The sequence below is a fragment of the Oenanthe melanoleuca genome, chromosome 4A (assembly GCF_029582105.1).
Source record: "Oenanthe melanoleuca isolate GR-GAL-2019-014 chromosome 4A, OMel1.0, whole genome shotgun sequence".
NCBI classification, from domain to species: Eukaryota; Metazoa; Chordata; class Aves; order Passeriformes; family Muscicapidae; genus Oenanthe; species Oenanthe melanoleuca.
Window position 1 is genome coordinate 11,835,383 of NC_079338.1, and position 24,492 is coordinate 11,859,874.

At 42.0% G+C, this 24,492-nt stretch overlaps 1 protein-coding gene across 1 annotated transcript; it reads right to left on the minus strand.

Annotated features, from left to right (window-relative positions):
* Positions 1-3,757: 3,757 nt before the first annotated feature.
* On the minus strand, positions 3,758-22,482 carry IL13RA1 (interleukin 13 receptor subunit alpha 1). Its single transcript, XM_056491243.1, has 10 exons — positions 21,505-22,482; positions 17,962-18,119; positions 14,301-14,436; positions 12,277-12,397; positions 10,349-10,533; positions 9,798-9,946; positions 8,536-8,668; positions 7,999-8,095; positions 7,656-7,740; positions 3,758-6,529 (listed from the first exon to the last, which is right to left on the minus strand). The coding sequence occupies exons 1-10, from the start codon at positions 21,854-21,856 to the stop codon at positions 6,410-6,412; spliced, it is 1,536 nt and encodes a 511-aa protein (XP_056347218.1). The 5' UTR covers positions 21,857-22,482; the 3' UTR covers positions 3,758-6,409.
* Positions 22,483-24,492: the final 2,010 nt, after the last annotated feature.

A 24,492-nucleotide genomic window follows, 5' to 3' on the forward strand; every position in this document is an offset into this window, starting at 1 on the left:
CCATTTAATCATCTGGAAGATTACCCTCTGTGGATTGTACCCAAGCAGGAATGGTTAGAAGGACACTCAGGGACACAATTATGTTTAGAAAATTGCAGCAGTTTTCCAAAGCAACACAAGTGACGAAAATGTGGTCCAACAAAATCAAAAGCATTCCTCTTAGCAGGAGAAAGGGGTTTTGCAGTGAGGAGAGGCTGACAGGGCAGCAGTGTTACTGAAAAGACCAGAAATCATAGAAAGCCATGGACTGAGGTGCAGGTCCACAGCAAGCTGTGCCACAGAAACTAGCAGCTGTGATTTCTAGATAAAGATGGGGAAGAAAGGACTGGCAGCCAAAAATGTAATTGTTCTGGTTGTTTGGAGATGGTGCAGTCTGGCTTTGAGGGCAACACTCTAGAGAAGACCAACAGGAAAATAAATTATTTAGAAAACACAAGACTTAAAGATTCAGGCTTTTTGGTTTTTCTCTCAAAGCAGAAAAGAGCAGGGACAGAACTTGGCAGCATGATCAGAGTGCAAACAAAAAAAGGCAACTTAATTTGCAGTAGAAATCAGCAGGTCAGTTGGTGGGGGAGTTTTTGAATTTAGGAGAAAACAGCAGTGAGACAAAATACTTGGGAGATTCTAGTAGAGTTTTTTATAAGCTTGACAAATCACCAGAAACATTCTGTCTTGGCATCACTCAGCAGAAGAAAACATGGCAGGGGATGCCCTGACAATTCTTCCAGCCCTACCAAAGCTTTAATAAATGGATGATCAATATAATTTTTCATGTAGTCCATAAACAAAATAATTACTGTTACACACCTAATAAAATGGCCCAGTTTTCTCAAGGACTTAGAAACAGAATTTTTACTCCAAGCCAAGCTCAAACACAGTCCTTGAAATCCCACATACAGAAAGGCAATTGCCATTCTCTCTCTGCCTAGCATGTTGCTAACATTTCTACCTTTTATACCTCCTAGTAAAGTCACAAAGTGCTGTATGCAAGGAAAGCGCTATGAAAGTCGGCTGTGGAAAAATGTCACCTAATGGCTCAGCCTTGGTCCCTGCCAAGGGAGGCAAGGTTGTCTACAGCTGGATATTCTAGAACATGACAGGGTGTGATATTAAAACCAGGTAGCCATACCATGAACAGTTTTCCCTGCAGCTGATTGTGACATTTGAAGGACCAAGTAGTTTCACACCTTTTATGAGTACCTTGCTGACATTTTAGAAGTTTCCACACTGACATTTTGTGCAAAGAAAGGAAACTAGTGAGACAGAAAGGCTTTGAAGTACAGGAGGGAGAAAGGCTCCAACAGGCAAATTTTGGTGCTCTCTGCCATTAAAAAAAAAAAAAAAAAAAAAAAAAAAAAAAAAAAAAAAAAAAAAAATCAGCTCTATTGCTACAACTAAGCAGGTAAATAAGTGGCAATGATGTAGCTAAGTGTCTTAAATAGACCTCAGTTCTGGTGTTTCAGAGCAGAGAACTTTGAGACAGAAATTGCTGATAACAATTTCAGTAGATCACTAGAACAGCATGCCTATTGCACTACCTATTTTTTCCCACCATGGAGCACATATTTAGTTGGGTTTGGGTTTTTCTTTCAGCACAGAACATGTAGGGGCAACTCTACTTTTAAAGCATTAGTTTAACTCCTGGTACAAGCCGCCCCTAACATTTGATCTAGCTTTGCAAATTTTGCCTGAAATTCCAAAAAGTGGCAGTGCCTGAGCTTAACAAAACACCTTTCTCACTAAAGCTTTTAATCTCATCGTGCACTTAGCCAAAATAAACTGCTGTTTTATTTAGCTGTTTGACCCAAATTAAATAGAGGGGAACTGATATAACAAGCTAAGAATATGATTACTGAAAGTCCTGGTTAACTGGAAAGTTCTCTTTTTGTAGCTGCTTTGTGCAAGAGTCATCAAAATAATTGCAGTATTTTAGCAAAAGCCAAACAAGGAGCAGAGAGTATTACTAGAGTACACTGGCTGGTTTTCAGCTCTCTGGAGACAGCAGCAATTGTCTTTCCCTTCTTTACCTTCAGAAAAATAGTGGCAATAATCAGAGAATGGCCATAGGAGGGGTGCTTCAGTGATGAACACCACAAGGTTTACAAACAAAGAGAAAGGATTTCATTAACCTAACCAGCATATTGAAAAACAGATTGCAAAAACCAAACCCAAAAACCCCCATGAAGTCATCAACAAGCTTTCAGGCTCCTGTTACAAAGCTGAGACAGAGTTTCCGGACCTGAAAGAAAGTTTCTCTTCCCTGTGCCACCCACCCAAAACCACATTGCTTTGCTGTGGTAACATCGTGGATTTAATTACACCATGTGATCTGAGCCTCCTGCTATCACCTTGATTCAACAGCTTGCCGGAAGTTCATTCAAATAGAGAGATTTTAATCTGGTTTTGCATTTGGATTTTCAGTATTATCTAGAAGCTGCATTTCTACAGCAGGCAATGCAACCTGTGGGGCTTGCTCCCCTAAAACAGATTTTGCAAATATTGTTTAAAACTGAAGTATTTGGGGATCATCTTGATGAACCTTCAGTAACCCAGCAGAACTGCTCCTCCCCGTCCCACCCTGCCTGTTCCTGGGCCTGCAGATCTCAGCTGCTGCCCAGCCATGGCACTGGGGTGAGAAGGACAGAGGGAGGTTTTTGCAAGACCCTGACCGTATCTGGGCTTCCACCCCCCTACTCACCTACATCCTGTTCCTGCTGGAGTGAGTGGAAAACCTTCCAAAACAAAAAATTCATTCAGTTCTTTTTTTGAATAACAACAACAAAACCCTATTTCCTTTCCAAAGGAAATTCTGAGTATTTTAAGTTCCAGCTCAGAAAGAGTACTTTCCAGTAAATGGAAATACCCAAATACCCAACCTGTGAGTAGTTCTACCCTAGTTTCAGTTGTAAGCACTGAAAGACCATGGTTTACACTTCAGTGTGTTCCTCTAGAACTTCTTTCAACTGTGTCATGTCATTCCTTAACCAAAAAAAAAATGAACAAAAAAAATAGAAATTAATTGTTCAGTTTCTCAATGATGCCAAATACAGAAAGCTTAGATCATTTAACAGAATGTATTAGAATAGGAAAAGGTCACTTATGGTAATAATGGTAACTAATTGTTAGTCATTATTACCATCAAAACTGTAGAACTGTGAAAGAGAAATACGAAAATCTTGTTTTTTGATGTCATGGTTTATATCTTACTTTTGAATGATTGCTCACTCAGCTGAAGGGAACAAAGAATTCTCTCTCTGAATCTTTCCAAGAAGCCATTACTAATGTGTTTATCTGGCACTTGAACACATTTGGGTCTAAGTGACAAGTTGATGGTTTTCATCGGTTCAGCAACCGGCATTTTCAATAACTTCAGCAGCTAACAAAGATGTAAAATATTAAAGATACATTGGGGAAGGCTGCAGCAATTTCAGTCAAATTCCACTCCAATGGTTTATTAAGTCTCCATAGCATTAAAATGACATGCCAATGTTAGAAAGCAGAATGGCCTTGAGTACAGAGAGGGTGAGAGCCCAAACCTTGTGCTCAGCTCTGTCTCTGTTCCACTACCCAACCAAAAACATGGCTATTGCAGTCCACCCACAATGAGTGTGTGGGCTGAGTTCACTCTTGAAAGAGGGCAAAGCAACTCAGCTTTTCTTCTCTGGGTTGTGCATGCTTCAAACATGGGTTCTCACTAAAAACCCATTTCTTTGGCCCCAGTTTAATCTTCCCAACCCAAGAACAAAATGCCATGCCATTACACTGAAAAGCATTCAATCATATTTATTCACTCTTTGAACAAATTTACAGATCAAGTAACTGCAATTAAAAAAAAAAAAAAAAGATAGCAAAATTTAGATAATTTCAAGCTAAAAAACCTTTTACCTTTAAAAAAGCATGTTAAAGGTGAAAGTATATTCAGACACTTGCTTTACATGCTGAAACACAGGCTCAAGAAATGAATCTGTGAGGAAGTGTCAACTAGTGTTATTCAAAACCTTTCTATATAGTGACCTAAACCATCCTTTGCATTTAAATCTTCCTTTTCTCCTAATACCTTTAATCCTTTTTTTTTTTCCCCCCACTCCTACGCCTTTATGAATTTGGGTTTTTTTGTTGGTTTGTTTATTTAAAAAGCAAATATATTTTGGTTTTGTCATACACACCAGCATAAAAGTCAAAAGAATTTAGGGGCAAGTAGTTTTTTTCCTAGATTGCTACACTGAAAGCCACAAAACTTTATATTACACTGTTATGCTTACTTATCTTCAAATTATACATTTCCGTTTGCCTAGTTGTCTGTGTTGAGCAACATTCCAGATGAGGTAGACTGAAGGAATATTTATCATTATAATAACATAAATGTTGCAGAGGGAATGAATTTAGCAAGGAATGTAATTACTCTTTCCCTCATGCTATTCCTTAATCTCTGGAATTTCAGAAAGTGCTACTAGCTGACTTTGTATAACCTGAGTTTTATCTCACTGAAATCCCTGAGGCTTTATTTTTATTGTGTCTCATTTATTATTTTTTATAATGTTGGGGTTTTTTTAGCCTGATTGGAGGTAAAAGGCATATGCTAATAGGGGGTCTGCTGGTTCTGCTACATTTCTACTCTCCTTTCTATCACTAACAAAAGGAAGACAAAACATGGAAAAAACTGTATTTGAAAGGCTCAGTGGACAATGGGGAAAGAGTTTTGATTTATTGAAAAGGAGGGAATAACTGCATAAAAGATGCACATTTGTGGTTAACTAGCATGTGGCACTCCTTCTCCTTGCAGAACAATATGTTCTAAAAATATAGCATTTAGTTTCACTTTTTTGGCTGAATGGAGCTTGAAGACAGGGATGAACTTTAAAAGGTTAGTAGCTGTAAAGTTTGCTCCCATAAGGCTTATCAGGAGATCTCTTCCCAGCCTGCTAAGACTGTCTATGTCCATGACTCACACATCTACAGTTTTCTGGAAGGAGCAAGAAATCCCTGAGCACTGACCATAAACGGCTTCCATGGATCTTTTTGTCTCCATTCCATTATCTTCTTCCTCCAGCACAATCAAGGTACCACTGTAACCACCCCTGCAGCACAGGGCAGAAACTAATGCTGAGAATGCAGAGCAGAAAAATGTCACATTTGTGCCAGAAAACACCTGCTGAGCTTTGCTGGGTAGAGAACCCTCAAAACAAAACAATCAAAGAACGAACAAAACAACAACAAAAACACCTGTCAAACTGTTGCAGTAAAACATAGAAGAAAGCTTTTTTTAAAAAGTCAAATCAGCACCTTGTTTTATATTGCTAAGTCCTAGAGGGGAAGCTCAAATCAGTCTCATCACAATAGAAAGAATAAAATTTATCCCTTAGAAAACAGGTTGTCATCCTCTCTTCCCCAAATCCATCAGTTTGGCAGTAAGGATGGGTCTTGAAGCCTTTGAATTAGTTGGGTTTCAGTGGTTTAATACTTGCTAATCAGTTTGACCACAGCTCCTTACACTCATGCATCCATCCGGGTACATTTGCTGGACAGACTCAGGACAATTTAGCAGCTAAAAATCAGGTGCCTTCAGGCCAATATGGCCAAAGTAGAATCACAGTCTGGTGAGACTCAATACAGTTATCTGCTACTGCACAGAACAAATAAAAAAATATTCTATTTCTCATTTTAAACAAAGTATAATTAACCCAAGAAGTCCATGAAGGTGAGGCATCTGAGGCCAGGCAACTGACAGGGTAACAATACTAAGCCTTTTCCATGAGTATTCTGAACATCAGCTGGAAAGCAGAGAGGCTTTTCATACACATTTTCAAATTAAAAAATACCCTGTTTGGTGAGATTTGACCAAGCCCCAGCTGATGGGCAGAAGCACAAGAAACCCAGCCTGTAAGTGCCCTCCAGAGAGTGCCCAGCCCAGGCACACACACAAAGGGTTATCCACAAACAGTCCATGCTCTGCCATCCCACCTGGCAGCAGTGGTAGCACTAATGACCCATCTACTGCAAACCAGCCTCATCCCACCTACTGCAAATAGAGCCAAATACTTCAGAAAAGTCACAGTGCTTGCTCAAAAATAAAAAAAACACCAAACCCCCAACAGTGTGGTGAGGCACAAACACAAGTGCAAGTGACAAGTAACAGGGCAGAGCTGGCTGAAGCCAGGGAATCCACAATGCAGTCACATGGAATTACATGTGCAGTCACATGGAACAGACATGCTCATCTTGACTGAACTCAGATGAGTATTTCTGGCAGAGATGGAAGAACAGCCATGTAGTGATGCATCTTCTGTGCACCAGAGAAAGCCAGTGTGGTCAGAGCTGGCCAACATCTCACAGGCCTCTTCACATCTACAGTCACCTGAGGTAGGGGAGCAGGAATCAGCTTCCTCCTCTTTCACTGATAAAGTAGAGTCTACCTGTTTTCTTTTTCAGAGTAAGTGCTCTCTGAAGTTTCCGTTAAAATTAAAGAATTAATTTCTTCTTCTATAATTAACCGGTCAAAAGCATTCATGGGATCATCCTTTGCAGAGCTCTGAAAGAGAGGAACAACATTTTTTAATACTATTTCCTCCTGGTGAGTGTTGTTTTTCAAGACAGACCCCTGTTCCACAACATACCCTGTATTATAGTGAAAATACAGACAACAAACTGTGCCTTTCAGAGCCATGGCTTAGGCCTGGCTGACAGAAGGTGTGTCCTCTGGAGATGAGGAGCTGAAGGGTGGTCCCCACCTTAAAGGTGCTTCTAGCTATAGCCAACAGGTGAAGCTCAGGCAGGAGGATGGAGAATTGAGCATGCACACACTTTGTAGAGTTTTCACTGAGCACACAGAGAAGATTACATGGGGCAGTAACAAAACACTTGTGAAAGCACAGCTTGTGTAACAGCTACCACAGCTACAGCCCTCGTGGCCAAGAGTCCCATCTGGGAGAACATTCACCACCTCCTGTCAAGGCTTGAATTAGGGCTTGTCAGTGTGCTTCTCTTAGGATTTTTACAAAGGGCTACTGAGAAAGATTTATTTAGAAATAAGTTTCCTTAATGGGTATTATGTTTATTTTCCCTGAAATAAGGCACTGCTCCAAGCCTTTCATCAACCAACGCCTGAAACAACTATAGCTGCTTTTGTTCTTTTGCCAACAAGAAGCTATATGTCTGATTTACTTCCTAGCCAACAGACTATAATAAATGTGAGAGTGTTAAAAATGTTAGTTTCTGGAAGTCAAACACAAATGGCTTCATTCAGCATCATAAATATGATTAAGTAACAGAAAAAGACACGAATGTTCAGTAGAAGTCACTTAATGGAGTTGCAAAAACAAACAAAAAATCCTCAAACCAAAACTCACACAGCAAAGGAAACCTGACAATCAAAACTTCCACCCAAAAAACTCCAACCTGAAACAAATTTGAGGAATAGCAGTCTGGAGTTACAGAATAATGCAATTCTACTATAATTGGAAAAGTACATACAGTGTGGGGGGAGGCAGAGGGGGGGAATGTCATAGTTTTGGGTAATTGTTTCTGAACAATTCCTGGTATTGTAAATACTTAATCTTCATATAATATACTTATACACAGTTAGTGATAAGACAGACATATGCAACCCTAGAAATCCCAGTTCAGTAGATTTGTTGGCCCAACAGCTTCTCACTAACCTGGGAATCTTCGTTCTGCTCTCCAAACATGCGCTTAAGAATTTCTCTAGGGTCTGGAATTGGTGGAAGAATTAATATCTTCAGCCTTAATGAAGTTAAAAAGAAAATATTTAGATGAAAGATATATTAATTTAAAAAATCACAAAATCATTTTAAAATGTCAAAATCATATTTGGGTGCAGTCAAGAAAATTTGTGGAGTCAGCTTTGTCATCACTGGCCAGCCTTCATTCTCTGGGCAACTCCCCAAAACAGAAGGAAAGGGGAACATTGACACAGACAGATTCTAAATAATTTTCATTCTTGACAAAGACAGCAGCAAATGTAGAGAAATCATTATTTACCTTTTTAGATAAACTAGTAGGATTACTGTAGATACTGCTACTATTAATGGAATGGTAATTATTAGAACAAAGTAGGTTGTAGAGTCTCTCTTCTGACCTGGAAAACAGAAATTGTAGAAACTTAGAGATGTTTTGAGAGGCTTTTTAGCAACAATGACAACAAAATAGTTAATTCTCCAATTTGTTCATAGACACAGTGCTTTTGCAAGAACATTAGCACTTTTGTAGGCAAGGACAGGCAAGTTTTTCAAAGATGGGAAAATAATGTAGATGTGTTTAGCAAGGAAATGTAAATGACAAGACTCAGGGCCAAAAAATTGGCTGCACATGGCACCACTATCAACATACAGAGCAGCACAGGCTGAGCCTGGTGGTGCTTCTGAAGGACTAGAGTTCTTCTGCCTTCTTTTCACTCAAAATTAAATAGGCACATAGGAAGATGATCTTTGACTCCCATTTACTTAGCAAACAAAAAGGTATTAAATGCCTTACAGATGAAGAGGAAAGTGCAACACAATGGAGGACAAGTGCTCTCACCAATGCTCTTTTCTTCACTCCAGTCACTATAGAAATTACTGTTGTAACACACCCCCTTTGGTTTTGCTCTCACTTTGAAGGTGTACTTGCTATTAGGATCAATGCCAGGAATTGACACAGAATTCGTTTCAGACTAAGGGAAAAAAGAAAATGTAATTTGCTTTGTTCAATTATCAACATATTCTCAGTCACTTCTAAGAATATTTACATTGTGCAGTTAATGTATTCTGAATGTTTTGATGGAAGACCTTTTTATGACTATGAAACCTCATTAAAAGTAGGACATAGTGGCATTTAACAAGCACAGAGTGCCTAAATGCACATTCCAAAGCTAAGATTTGATTTAATCTCATTGACTGCTACATCTATCATGCAGCATTTGGCATCAATGATAAGCTAAGACTTAGAATTTGGAACAGTGCCTTTTTAATTTTTTTTTCCTTCTGAGAAACATCTGCAATTTACCCTGCCTTCCCTTCTTGTCAGGGCATCATAACTGTGACCATACCAAAGTGTTTTGGGACACCTCTACAGAGAGGAGAACACACTAGACAGGATCTAGCTGCACTTATTTTATATCCAAAATGCCAGTTTCCTGGGGAATGTTGCTAGCATTCGAGTTTGGGGTAGCACAAACAACTAAACATGCTCCAGAGGAGAAGACAGCCACTCAGTCTGAAATTCATCTCACTGTTTTTACCATTCTGATCAAACAGTACATTCAGTTTGGCTCTGGACATACAGCCCAAGTCCATCCAGACACTGAACTCAATGCTTTTTATATGTACACTGAAATCAGTGTATCTGAGAGTGCACACCTCTTTCTTCCCCTTCATGCTCACTCTTTATCCCCTTGCTTTTCTATATGAGATTCTCTGCCCTTGTGTGCACCAGCAGTTCATGTTTCTTTAGGGCAATTGGGTCACAGCACTCAAGACCAACAGCAGGAAAACCTAACACCAATACACCAAAAGCCATATGCTGAGAAGCTTACAGCCACCATTTCCTGATAGTAAATTCTTCTGTTCTCACACACTAACAAATTGCCCTAACAAATTATGGGAAGGATTCATAAGACTTGCATGAATTTTGATGTACAGCTTTTACTAACATAAACTTACAGTATGAGAGAAAAATCCTACATTCACACAGCACTTCCAGCTCTGGCATCCAACCCATTCACATGCCAACACATGTAACTGCTCATTTTCAACTGCAAATATTACAAAAGATTCACATTTAAAAAAAATTACTAAACTTACTTCAATGATCTGAATGTCCAAATCACCATTGTAACATTTAACTTCATAGTGTAAACAATTTTTTGGAAAAGTTTCTGATTCACTCCATTTTACATCAATTGTATCATCAGTCTTTGACACTGTCAATTTTCTTGGTGTGGCAGGTTTTACTGAAATGCACAATGGAATAATTAGTTCAAAAGTCTATTTCACTGCTTACAAAAATTGTTCAGTCCTGTATTGCAGAATATTACATTTACACCAGATTAAGAAGAGAAAGAGGAAAAAGTTAGCACAAGTAAAAAAATAAAAAAAGTGAATGAGTGAATCCAACTAAAGAATAAGAGTAGAAGCTAATAGAAAATTACCCCTTTCCCCTTCCCCCCAAATACCCACCCCACAGAAAACAAACTCTTGCCTATATAATTTCAAATCAAAGGTCAGTAGAAGAAGGGAGCATCTAATCTCATTGTTTCATCCATACTTTTTGAGGTGAAAGTTTCTCAAACACAACAATATACTACCAAACTTCTTATTTTAATTATATTTTAATGATGTGGTGTTAAGCTTACCAAGAGTGGTGGGATTTTTACTTGCACACACAGGCCTAATTTCTTCAGAATCACTGCTGATCAAAATACTTATATCAGGGTAAGTGCGGGTGTCTTTTGGAAAGGTAAGATTGAAAATGCATTCAAAGATTCCTTGGTCTACAGAGGAGTTGCTACACTTCTTAGGTTTTTCCAAGCCATCAAACCTAGAGGAATAAAATCATTCTTTTAAACTTCAGAAGAAAAGGACAGCAAGGGGAAGGCTTGTTTATAAATGTGTGTTACAAATTCTAAAGACTGATATTGCATTAAAGCTATGCTATAGCACATAAAGAAGTGAGGCTAAGCAAAGTAAGCAGCCTGTAATCTATCTCAGGCCTTAGAAAGAGTATTGTTTTTGTGAAGAGTGCCAAGGAACATAAAGAGAGGCAGGCTTGCTTTATATCAAAGAGAACAACTGCTGTCAGCTTTGGTTCACATCTTCCACATGGGAGAACAATTCCATGGAGTAAAGAATATTTAGAACACAACTAATTTGGACCACTTCTTGTCAATGGAATTTCACCTCTGTGATAAAATGAACTGATCAATAATCTCCTCTAGCTCTGCTTCAAGTATTGCAGCTCTTGAGACAGTTGAGTTTCACCTATTTACCTGATTTGCTTTTCAAAATGTCAGTATCCCCTTCCAATAACAAGAAACTTCTTCCTTGCTTCTCTTTGTTGCCCAAACCCCAATGAAAATACACCAGTAGCCTTCCAAGAAAAACAAAACCAAAAAACCCCACCTCACTGCATTGTGAAAAATGTATCTTTCAGTCTAAAATTGAAGTGTTTTCTTAGTTTTTGGCTTTAAAATCTAAAAATTATGATCCGTTCAAAGCAGCATGAATTAAAACACTTTGAGTCACTACAGGTACATCTTCCATTAAAATTAAGGGCAGGTTGGCAATACATAGGTCAAATCTAAAGCATTATCCCAGTTAGTATTCTTATACCCAGAAATTCAGATCTTCAACCATGCATTGGTCCTGTTCTTGTAACAAAGGAAAAGTTTGAGTAGCAGTCTAGACAGGGAACAAATAGTCCCCCCCTGTTTAATGAAAGCAGCAAGATTTCTGCTGTTTGCTGCCCAAATGCCCTGAATTGAACAGCTGAACTGTGAGACTGCCACTGGAGAAGAAGAGCAAAAAGTTTATGTAGTTAGCTCAAATAACACAGAAAGATGATTTAAAGCTACAACATGGGGCTTTCAAAATGGAAACTCCACTATTTCTACAGAAGCTAATGCAATCTGGCATTTCACAAGCCCCATCAAGGTGCAGAAGTATGCATAGATTAGCATGTACAGCTATCAATGCCAAGAGCTGGCTCACACAAGTCTGTTCCCTTGGAACAAGGCACCATTTATGGCTGCCCACTGGCCAGCAGGGATGATGATGATAAAAAGATGTTCTTCATAGCTTTAAAGGTGAATCAGTTATTTACAACATGGAAGATGCAAACAGAAGAACTACTAAGAGTTATTAATGCTTTTGTACCATTTGCCAATGGTTTATGAACTGACACATACATTGTGAGTGCTCCTAACTTAAACAGCCCATTTTGTTGGGCTGCAAAGAAAGCAATACATTGGTCTAGCTTAACTCTTAATTATTCCCTCTTTGAATCAAAGGCCCAATTAGAAAAATATAGGAAGCAATAACAGCTATGTTAATATGGGCTACCAAAGCAGACAAAATATATCAGCTTCCCAAAAAGTCTTGGCCATAGCAGCTTCTGGCCCCTTCAGTGGTGAAGTTTTCTGTTGGATGGGACTGAGCAGTAACTTAGACACAATGCCCTGGGAACCTTCAAAGCAAGAGGAAGCAGACAAGAGGCATGTGTCATGTAAAACTAAAGATTAGTCCTGGAGCACTTCAGAGCTGGGAATACAAATCTCCTACGAACCAGTAGGACAAAGCGTAGTCGGTGTCACTGCTTGTGTTCTCCCCGGGACGCCAGGTACAAGCCATGTACTCCAAATTGTGCCAAACACAGCTCAAGTCAACAGCAGCAGTACCCAGAATACCTGCAAGGCAAGTTGGAAACCTTCTCTAAGATTTATTTTGTCCAAGTTTTCTGTGCTTTTTTCAGAAGTAAAACATTTCATTTTACGTAACTGAAACTGGAAGGCAGAAATGGGTTGGTTACCTCTCAGACTACACTGCCTGTTCAGCACAACAAAGTATGAATTCCAGCTGTTTAGAGCTTGCAATGGCTGAAATCTCAGCAGAGTAACTTCTAGAGGCAAGCCAATCATAACAGCAAATCCCAGTGTTCACCATGGCTGAATTGCTACTTAGAGTTAAGAGATGCTAAAGACAAGGTATTGAGTCAGGAAAATATTTCTTTTTATTAATCTACAGGTACTTTAAAATAAGTAAAAATAGCTGGCAATTACAGGGAAAACTATAACAAAGTTAAATGATATTACAGCCATCAATGCCAACCATAATTAAAGGCTGACTATTTTTTATCTTCTCCAAATACTGTATTAGTTGCTTGATATTCTGAATATGGAAATACCTCTGAGTCTTAAATATTGACAAAAGCAACACTAGGTAAGTTGACTTTTTAATTGAGATCCATATACCTTTAGACATTAAAATTTAACATTTGAAAACTCAAGTCACATCAACACAAATCTGTAGTTAGCAATTGTGAATAGGTCAATGGATTGCCCAGGCAGAGCAATTATGGACTGAAGTGTCTCATATTCAATCTTGCATTTCTGTTTGAGTTCTTTGCTCTGTATTATCATACTACATTTTACTGGGTATTTTTCCTCGTAACAAGTAGCAATTTGTCCATGAACTAAAAACTAAATTCATGTTAAACATGGATCTACTTTGAAAGTCCAAGTTTGCATTGTCCCTGATGCAGCAGCTAAGACACAGGGAAATTACACAGGTTTTCCTATTCCAAGAAGTACACAAAAATATTTCATCTGCAAACAGACTTTTAAAAGCCCCAGCCTGTTTAGTACATGCTGTCCTAATGATCTGCTTCCCTGATTTTCCAGAACCATTCTGGCAGACACACACACAGGCTTGATATAAGGTCTCTGATTCTCCCAACCACATGTGGTTTTCATCCACATCAAGTCATGCTCCTGGGTTAAAACAGACTTTTAGGCAAGAGGCTCATTCTCTTGCTGCACATCCTAACTTCAAGCATTCAGCAAAATACATTACTCCTCAAAATCTTATTTCTAACAATTTTCCTGTGGTTGCCTTACTTCTGCATGCCAAGAAACAAGAAATACTTTTTCTCTATTCATTTTCTCTATGCTTTGGAGACCCCACTCACCTCTTTTGAAAAAGACAGAGCCCTATTACAATTATTTAAGTAATTTATTCAACAAGGTGTTAAATTTGCTACATTCCTCCCTCTACATAGACAATTGTAGGGTTATTTTATGGACTTCTGTTTATACAGAAAAATCATACAAAATAAACTGACTTGGATGCCAGTCATGAAGGCAGCAGGCTTAATGAAGACTAAGCTATCTCTTATGCCACAACCACCAAAACCAAAGTCTCTCTTACTCCATTCCTGTGTTTAGATGGGGGGGATAAAACCAAAACACTTGTCATACCCCCTCAAACACACACAGGAATTCCTGCCAGTGTAAGGATATATCATAGCCCTTCAGAAGGACTACAGCTCAAAGCAGGCAGAAGAGAAATAACAGGAGCCACATTGCTGCTTTGGAAGAGCAATTTGATTTTACAAGCTTGTCCAGAAGACTTTAGGCATCAGAGGAGCCCAGCATTTAAAGGTGGTATAATCACTCTGTTTAAGCTGTCTTAACAAAAGCAGTCCTTTTTTCCGGTACTTTTCTAAGATATATTTTATGATTCTTGTTAAAAGAGCAGAGAAAAAGCCATGTCTCCTCAGGCCAAGAGGAGTCTGGCCACTGCTGGCATTACCTTTAGGCAGAAGGGAGACCTCCACCCAGGGACTGGGCTCACTGGTGCTGTCATTCTTGCATTCACTTCTCACTCTGAAGCGCATTTCCTCATTCAAGTGCATATCTGTCACACGGAATAGGTTCTTACTCCATCCCTGGGTTTAGATGGGGGAAGAAAACCAAAACATTTGTCATACCCCCTCAGAAACACGGGAATTCCTACCAGTGTAAGGATATATAACAGCCCTTCAGAAAGACTAAAGCTAAAGCCAAAGGAAACCAGTGTCTGACTATGTGGGAAGACTCAGCATCACTTGGCTTTGCTTTTTCTTTCTCAGGCACAGTCAGAGCTCACAAAGAAAAACTACTCCTACCCCTGTGACCTACAGTCATAAGCAAAGGCTACACAGAGATCAAGAAATAAGTATAATATGGGGGGAAATTATCTTAGAATAAGTCTTGGTGGATAATGAAAAATAAGCATGTTTATACTATAGCTGTATAAACAGGCGCTTACAGATCTGACCTTCACCTTTCTGTGTGTGCACATGAGGGCACGACCAACAGAATGAAAAACATTTGAAGACAACCGAAAAGCAGTGAGATGAGTTTGGACGATTTAAAGAGCAAAAGAAAAACCTACCAAAACAAACCCATAAATGGCAATTAAAAGCAGTAAAATTACATCAAGCCCAAGTAGCTCATCTTCCATTTCGAGTATGTTTGTGTGAGAAACAGGCTCACCATTTTATCACACACTTTCTTGGGCATCTTTTGTTGGGCTAGAAGGATGCCTTTTAGTTAACTGGAAACTCAATACAAAACAAGTATCTTTGTTAAGGCCAAAGAATGCTGTAACCATTCATATATAAAAATAATATATATTGGCACTAATGAGAGAGCAAAGAAATCAATCAAATGTACAGATTAGGTTTGTCTGGGTTTGAAAGACAGGTGTCTTCCAGGGAAGGCGAGAACCTCCCATGGAAGGGAAAATGTGACCCACTTCCCTGCAAATTATTGTAACTCCAAAATAACAGGGCTTTCAGGCAAAGCTATGGGAAGAAGAACAACAGTTCTTTGCTGGTGTGTGTGTGTGCAGAGCAAGGCAAGCAGCAGCAGCAGCAGGAACAGAACACAAAGCCAGGCACAGCCTCTCTGGCTGCGGCACCTTCCCTGCGCTGCAGTTCCGGGCACGGCCAGCAGGGGCGCTGGGGGCTCCCGGCCGGGCAGGGGCCGTGATTCCCCCGCGCCTGCAGGGGGCGCTGTGGCCGCTCTCCCTCACGGCAATGGCGGGCGGGGGCAGAGAGAGAAGCGGCTTCCTCTGCAAACCCCGGGGCAGCGGTGCCAGTGCCCCTCTGGATGGAGAAATGGGCTGCAGCAGGAGCCTCAGAAGCAGCAAGCTGGAACGGTAGAGGTGAGCAAAATGGCGCAGTAATAAACAAAATGTATCAGAACCTCAGCAGCTGTAGCAGGAGCCGCGGGGTGTCCCGGCAGGCAGGGGTGAGGGGTGACAGAGCAGTGAGAAACCCAGAGCAGTGGCAGAGGAACGGCGGGGCTGGGCAGCAGCAGTGAGGGGTTACAGAGCAGTGAAAAACCCAGAGCAGTGGCAGAGGAACGGCGGGGCTGGGCAGCAGCAGTGAGGGGTTACAGAGCAGTGAAAAACCCAGAGCAGTGGCAGAGGAACGGCAGGGCTGGGCAGCAGCAGTGAGGGGTGACAGAGCAGTGAGAAACCCAGAGCAGTGGCAGAGGAACGGCGGGGCTGGGCAGCAGCAGCCCCAAACACGGCCGGGAGAGGCTCCTTGCAGGGGGAAGGGGCTCGGGGTCCCGGGTTTTCCCTGAGGCACCCAAACAGATGGTGAGGGTCCATTCCAGGGAGGTCGGGTGTTAATAAGGCCCCAGTGCAATGGCTGCTCCCACGAGCAGAGCCTCACTCTCTCTGCTCACTCATGGTAGGAGAAAATAGTGGGAGACAGGACTCCTCAGTGGTGGTGAATTCTTCCCACAGCGACAGCAGCCCGTGATCCCAAAAGTGAGAGAGAGCTCAGAGCTGAGCCCAGCCCCTCATGCCCCAGCCAAAATCTCAAAGTATCTCTGCCCTTCCCAAGAGAAAAGCCCCAGCTAAGGGGCTGCAGCCACTGCACCCCTTCATCCCACCTAGGCCACTTCTTTTGAATCTCTTCAGTACCAGTTATCATCGCTTAGCAACAAATGCAAGAAAATTTCCTTAATTAAAAAAAAAAAAAAAAAAAAAAAAAAAAAAAAAGAAAAAGAAAGAAAAAATTCTAATTTCCAACAGGTTCTCAGAGCAAAAATATGCAGCAAAACGTACAGTCTGTTTCATCCTGTCCTGTGAAACTGCTGACCCTCAGTTCTTTCACTGCTGATGACATTAATATCTCTTAGACCCTTCCATAAACTCATTCAGCTCTTTAACCAGACTTTCTACTTGCTGATTTGTTAGTGAATCAATCAAAGTAGGTAAATAGGTTTCTGTTGTGTTAGCAGGTTCAACTGGCTCATCTAAAAGTCCAGTGAAGATTATTAGAGATAATTAATGTAAAAATGAAATGCCACCCTTTTAGTAGTGACATTAAATCAGCTCAGCTGTTTGCAAAACCATAGAGTCACAGAATCATAAAACAGTTTGGGCTGGAAGGGAGCTTAAAGATATCTGGTTCCAACTCCCTCACCGCGGGTTCCTGCCTAACTAGAGTAGGTTGCTCAATGCTGCATCCAAACTGACCAAACCACATCCCTAATCATGTCCAGGATATCCTGGAGCTGTGAGAAAAAGTAAAGTGGTTAGCACGAAGAGGCCAATGTAAGCATCAGGCTGCAAGACTGTAACAAGGCTCAACAACCACGGTCTGCTTCAAGAGGCATCGTATCAATTGTAACCATATCTGAAATAGCAGGACTGTCTCCCCGACAGCTGGCATCTACCAAAGGCTCCAAATTCAAATTTGTGGAATTACGGATTTATTTTCTTACTGGCAATAAACTGTAAAAATACTTGTCCTACAGCCCATAGCAATGGGGACCATGGCAATGTCCTGACCAAGCAGCGGCTGTTCCACAGCAAGCAGCACATCTGGGCTGCAAACCATCTAACACAGAAAACAAAAGCCCAAAACAAATGAGTTACATGACTTCTATTCCAGGCAACAAACATGCTCCATATGGTCTTCAAAACACAACGGCCCCATAAATAACTGCAATTGCAGGGAGAGGGTAAATGGGGGAATGTTAATTCCTGACAACATCTCCAAAAGATGCAATGCTGTCAAACCACTAAATCTGCATGTCTCTTTAAATTGAGTTCAAAGGAGAAAAGCCTTTACAAATTCCCATTTAACTCTTAAGGGTGTAGACTGCCCTTGTATCTGTGTTTTCTAGAAAGTTGCATAAGCAAAGACTGATACGAGACTTTTCCCATTATTATTACAGTACTTCTGTGTTACCAGCAGCACTCAGTTATCAGAGAGCAACAGACAGATTTTTCTGATCTCAAGATCCCATATGCTGGTATGATTCATTTTTGAGGTTTTGATCCCATGATAAGAATGAAATGTTATATTAAAATTGCATTGATGCATGTGTATATGCTCTCCCACACGGAGTTTTATAACACTAAGACATTTACTGGAACACAGAGTTTAAAGTGGTGATATACTTACCCCTCTGTCATCAGAAGCCCCATTAATGATGATGGCACTGGAATACTGCAGGTTGCAGCTACTGCTGATGTTCTCTGGGGGGTTCCATGTCCAGTTCAAAGTACAGATATGGATAAGTGAATAGTTCAAGTTAGATGGAGATGGAAGAATTTTTGCTCCTGGAAGAAAGGAGTTACCAGTGTTAACAATCCTGTTGGCCCACACTTTACCATTAGTAATACTGGCAGATTTTTAACTCTGACAGAAAAGAACACAAATAACTTCTCAGCTTTGTCAGCTCATAATTGCTACCAGATAAGGTGCCCACTAAAGAGTTTCTAATATTCTTATTATCTCAACTCATAAACAATTTAAATACGCACAAATTAACTGAAAAGTATTTTTTAAGAAATTGTAGCCTGCAACAACATAGTGGTTATGGTACTCGAGCTTTTGCACATTGCAGGAAGATGAACCATGTGCTGAAACTTTAGTAAAAACAGTATATACATTTTGTGGAGAAATTAATACTTTGTTTTCCCCAAAAGTTATCCATCAGCACAGTTTTAAAGAGATATCCTTAAAAAGTCAAGTGACTACATCTTGCAACAGCTGTATGTTAAAAGCACAAATGCAAGAATGTTAAAAAACAACAAGGAAACCACATCATTTTCTCAATTACCTATTAAAAATATAATACTATGTTCCGGTGCAGTGAGCAAAACCAGTGTGGGACAAGTAGTAATTTACTGCTGACACTTCAGTGGTACATTTTTTCACCTCCCCAAAGGCCAATGAGAAGCAGAGCAGGGTCACGACTCAGAGATGGCAGCAGTAATAAATCCATTTGTGCATTGACCCTTCCTTTTCTTGTGCATTGAGTCAATGCCTACTCAAGACCCATCACACAGCCTGAAGGTCATATTAGAAAACAAAGAGGGGAAATGCAAAAGAAAATGGCAAACTTTCAGTAAAAAGTAAAGTATGTGTCAGACATCGATTCTAGATAACAACACCAATTGGGAATTCCCTAAGAAAGTGAAAGTGGATTTTGTTTTTTTAAGGGGCTACTCTAATATGTGCTATGAGAAGATACTGAACCAGAAGCCCAATGAGACTATTCCTCAGAGTATCTCCAGCAGTCACCACTTGTTTGTCTGTGGACAGTGGACCCTGGTTACTCAATAGTTTCACAAACACTTCAGATATCAACTAGTGCTGCAGGTCTTGCTGTCCCAGGGAACCAAGTTCAACCCATCCTAATATTCAAGAAAGCTCACAGGAAAAGGGCAGAATAAATCCATCAAGATCAATTTTCCCATTCAGGTCACAGTGCAGTCCCACTTCCTTCTGCTAGCACAAGGAAGAGGGGAGATAAAGAAGCAAAACAGCTTCCTTAAGCAAGAATTCTGCTCAAGCATCCATGACACCATTATCTTACATTTCCTGAAAGCCAGAGCAGCCAAATCTTGAAGTGAATTCATCAAACTTCTGAAGGTCTATCAGACCTTTGCATAGCTCAAGGACAGGCAATGGTAGAGATCAGGCACCATTACCATCCACGTGTATTCACAGATAATGAGAATAATTACTAGGATTCACTGATTTAGTCTGAATATGCTTAGTTTGTTTGAATACTTAAAGTTTTTGGGATTTTTGCTTGAGCAGAAAAGAGAAATTTTTGTTCTTGCAAAAATACAGTCTCCAGTGAGAAAACTGAATGTAGCAAGAACATCTTTGCCTATTGTCTCTTCCACTAACAAAAACTTAGGACAGGCTTTAGGAACAGCCTTGGGACATTAAGTTTGCAAATAATGAGTCCTTTTAATCATAAAAAAAAAAAAAGTTTTTCAACAAGAGTATCGCAGCTCCAAGCATTCTATCTTGTCATGATTAAACTTTTACCTACAACAGCCAAAAACCATCAAAAAATGTTATCCCTGATTGCTATTCAGAAGTTCTAAACATTTTCTTCTAATAGGTTTGATTAGAAGCCGTTGTGCTTAAGTCTGCAGATTTCTAGCCACAGAAAGAAGCACTAATATTCAAAGTTTATAAATTAATCAGTAAATTGTATTAGCGTAAAAAGTTTAAATCTAGTAGATTTTTGATTATTCTATAGAATTCTGAAGCTTGTGTTTTAATGTTTTTAATTCAGCTTTTATTCATAGGTTAGGCCAATCTCATACTTTCATCTATGTAAAATATAGTCTCATGCTCTTGTTATTAAAATTTCGGTAGCAATTTTGCAGAACAACTCAATGACCAACTACAAAATGTAGGCAAGCCGTTATTTCACTCTTAAAATGCAAAAATCACGGTGGTGCTTCTAAGAAAAGAAGCACAGCAGTAGCCATCAGAGATTAGGTGAGGCATAGAAAAATAATATTTCTAAATATTATTATTTCTATTAATAATTAATATTATTTCTATTAATAATTAATTATTAATCTATTATTATTTCTATTAATAATTAATATTATTTCATAATATTTCTAAAAGCCCTAGCGAGGAAACATCAGTAAATCCTTTGCATCAAGTACCATGGGAGTGTTGTAAAGGAATAAAAAACTCTTCATATTTTTATTCTGTCGTCTTGCATTTTCTGAAAGTTGATTTCATAGTGATAAACCCAATTGCAGACAGTTGAAAAATGGCAATTCTTTAATGTCTGCAGTTGGGCTTTTGGATAATGTAAGCAGAGAGCGAAGCTTCAAGCCCGGATCCTCAGGAAGTCCTCAAAGACACGCACGCATCTTGCCTAAAACTAAACAGTCGTGCTTCCAAAATCGGGAATATTCGCAAGAGCGAAGGCTCGGGGCGAGGAAGGCTCAGCGTGCCCGCACGCGGCGGAGCCGCTCCCGCACCGGGAGGAGAGCGGGGTTCTGCTTGAGGTTTTAAAGCAGAGACTGTCCCGGGAAACGAAGATGGACCTTGAAACATTTCTGCCGACCCTGCCAAGAGCTGCCTGACCGAAAGAGGAGAGCAGATTTTCATCAGCCCTGCTCCTGGTAAGCGGCAGGGCAGGGCGCGCAGCCGGCGCTGCCTCGCACACGGCTGACGAGCTTCGGGCGATTTCTACTACAAAATGAAAGCATTTCCCTTCCATCCATGTCCGCAGGGATGCTCCCGGGGCCGCACGGAGAGCCCGGAGCGGCCGCTCCAGCCTCGGCACCGCGCCTGCGGACACGGAGAGCAGCGCGCAGCCGGCCCGCGCCCCTTCCACCGCCTGCCCGCGCCCCTTCCACCGCCTGCCCGCGCCCCTTCCACCGCCTGCCCGCGCCCCTGTCCCTCCACCGCCTGCCCGCGCCCCTGCCCGCGCCCCTTCCACCGTCTGCCCGCGCCCCTTCCACCGCCTGCCCGCGCCCCTTCCACCGCCTGCCCGCGCCCCTGTCCCTCCACCGCCTGCCCGCGCCCCTGTCCCTCCACCGCCTGCCCGCGCCCCTGCCCGCGCCCCTTCCACCGTCTGCCCGCGCCCCTTCCACCGCCTGCCCGCGCCCCTGCCCGCGCCCCTTCCACCGCCTGCCCGCGCCCCTGTCCCTCCACCGCCCCGCCCGCTCCTACCTGCCGCCGGCCCCGCGGCCAGCACCCAGCACACGGCGAGGAGGAGCGGACGGGGCAGCGGAGCTGCTGCGGGTGCAGCCATGGCTCGGCCGCCCCAGCGCGGCCCCTCGCTCCCACTTCCCGTCGAGGGGCCGGACCAGCCGGGAAAGGCGGCGTGACGGGACGGGACGGGACGGGCCGGCCCGCCCAGGTAACCCGAGCCGGGCGGGAGGAGCGGCCCGGCCCCGCCACCTGGGCAGCCCCGCCCCGGGCCGCAGAGCTGGGCAGGGGTGGGAGCATCCCACGGCGCCGTCCCACGGCCCCACACTGCCCGCACTGCCATCCCTCTGCTGTCACTCCTCCCTCGCTCCATGTGCCGCCTCTGCGCTGCCCTCCGCACCCCGACGCCCGTCGCTGCCTCCCGCACGCTGAGCACTGAGACACTTCACAGAATCAATTCCATTGGAAAAGACCCTGAGTTCACTGAGTTCTCTTTCGCTGGAGCCGTCGGTGGCTCCCCGAGCCCGGACTTGGCTGTGCCGCAATCGCGGAGCGGGAGCGATGCCGCGGGACGCGGCCGGTGCCCGCACAGCCCCTGCGGGGACCGCACCCGCTCCGCGCCGCTGCCCCGCCGTGCCCTCCGTGTCCCCTCACATGGCGCTGCAGCGCGGCCACAGACTCACCGAGATCTCATTCTGTGAGTCAAAGTCGTTTTCCTTTTATAACCGAGTTCACACTTATCGGCTACAGCTATTGAACTGTGCCCCAGACGGGGTATGGTTCATATTCGCTCCCAGGAAAGCAGCTACGTTAGCACATCCCCGACAAGTTCTCTTGATGTCGAAGCAGTTATTCACTCCCTGGCAGAATGCGCTTTTCGAAATTCCTCCTGAAAATTCAGCTAATTTCTACAGTTCTCATCTGTGCTAAAAATGCATATATTCTTTTGTTTTCAGATGTACCTTCCACTAACTTCCCCAAATTCCCTCTGCTTCAGCCACTTCCAAATACGATATGGTCACTTGGAATTTTGCTCTCACGTTTACGGATGTGATGCAGAAAGTTTTCCAAAATTTTCCCAGAATTGGGAATAGGACGTAAAGTGCTATTTTGATAAATTTCAGGAGAATAAAATATTTAGTTAAGCTTTTCCTTCTGAACTAGAATTTTGTGGTAGCTAGCAAGCTATGTTCTAGTTACCACCCAGATGTAGGTATTCTAAAAATAGTAGAGATCCAGCAGGAAGGAAACTTGGCTGAGTTTCAAGGCAACCCAAAATTTGTTAGTAAAACTAACTTACTCCTAACCAAACAATGTTTCAGTATTTACTCAGCTCCTCAAAGAGTTTTGCAAGAGTTCATCTGTGTTTTAGACAGTCATTCTAGAAAAAGGGAAGTGGACCTTTTTATGACAGGGTGGGGAATATCCTGTGTTAATGTTGGGTTTTTTTGCTTTTCTGCCTGTTTATTTCCCTATGAAATAAGAGGACTTCTAGTTGCTGTTAGAAAGTGCCCAAGGACCTGCAATTATAATCAAAGAAAAATGTGGTTTAAAGTTCCAGGATGTGGAACATTTAAACTGTGTGACGGAGATTGGATTGCGCAACTAATTAGAGCAAGCGTGGACTGTGCCTGCTTGTGAGGACATTTGTAGACTTGTAGAGCTGATCCAAGCAACCCCTCTCTTGCTTTCAGTTTCCTTGCTTATGTTTCTTTCCTTCCCTCTTTCTGTTTTGTCCACTCCTTCTCTCAGGACAGCCAATGCCAAGCACACAAGCAATCGTTCACTGCTTTTGGCTGCCTGCCCATCAATGTTGTCGGCAGCTGAAACATTTTTCCCCCTCTCTCTTCCTTCTCCCCAAAAGCGCAACTCGTTGTCACATTCCCATCCCGATTCAGGGCAATCACAACTGCTGCCAGAGCCTTTGATCCCCGCCACTTACCAGAGATTTCTTATTTCTCAATCTCATTGAGTCCTGTCCTGCAGCTTTCTGTTGCAAACCTCATGCTTGTTCATGTTCTTGTGAGCCAATACACCTGCATTGTAGTGACTGGAACTCGTATAGACACACCTGAGGTATCTTTCAAACGATCTGGGGTACGGCTTCATGTTTGGTATAAACTAATTCACAATCATCTTACTGACCTGCCCTTGGCCATGTGCTCCTGCCTTTTCCACCCACACAAAGTCAGTGATTGTGGGGCCATGCAGTGAGGTTGCAGATTCAATAAAACAAAAATCCAACAATTTTTTCCTGTGCATGTTCCCTAAATTAGATTATCAAATGGTGTCAATGCCTGCTGTGCCTGCACAATTACTAAGTCCAGCAAGAGCCAATGATTATTAGCAGAATGGGGAATTATCCCTTTTGGGACCAGACGTTGTTCCACACCAATATTGAGATTCCTCCTCTCTGATTTTGCAGCACCTTCTGTCACTTCTTTAGGTCTCAGCCGACAGAATTACAGGCTCCTCAGAAGATGGCTGGAATCAGTTCAAAAAAGGACTCAAATAGAATACAGCTGGATCTGAGGCACAAAAATCCAAAACTGTATTGAAAAAAATCCCAGTCTGACTCATGTGGCTTCTCACTTCTTGACCTTTGTCGTGTTCTTTGTTCTGTGTTCTTTGGGGACATCTAGAATTTTGTGATACATGTTCACAACAGACATGAACTCTGCAAAACTCTGAACTGCTGCCCAAACCCTGCTGGAAATGAGAAATTATGTGGAATAAAACCCACCTTCTTTGAAGAGCACTTTTAAGTGGACATGGAACCAAGCTTGTTTGTGCAAATGTTGTATCCCCCCCGATAATTTCTATTACAAGCCCATGCATCAGCTTTTCTGCTCACTGTTCCCTAAGCATTAAGATCTCTCCAATTTAACTATTTATTTGCCAAGGGAGTAACTCCGTTACCCACAAAGGGAGACAGGGCACAAATCTGGTTTTACAGCTGTTTGGCCAAGGCTTGAAAGAGCCTAATATAGAAGCCTCAGAAGACAGAAG

What these genes read in the sequence shown, in the direction of transcription:
- IL13RA1 (XM_056491243.1), bottom strand. Translation starts at nt 21,856, where the DNA reads ATGGAGCGAGGGAGGAGTGACAGCAGAGGGATGGCAGTGCGGGCAGTG. An exon ending in GGTCTCCCTTCTGCCTAAAG is followed by an intron (nt 12,398 to 14,300) that starts GTAATGCCAGCA and finishes CTTGCCTTGCAG; the next exon opens with GTATTCTGGGTACTGCTGCT. An exon ending in AGCAGAACGAAGATTCCCAG is followed by an intron (nt 6,530 to 7,655) that starts GTTAGTGAGAAG and finishes CCTCTCTTTCAG; the next exon opens with AGCTCTGCAAAGGATGATCC.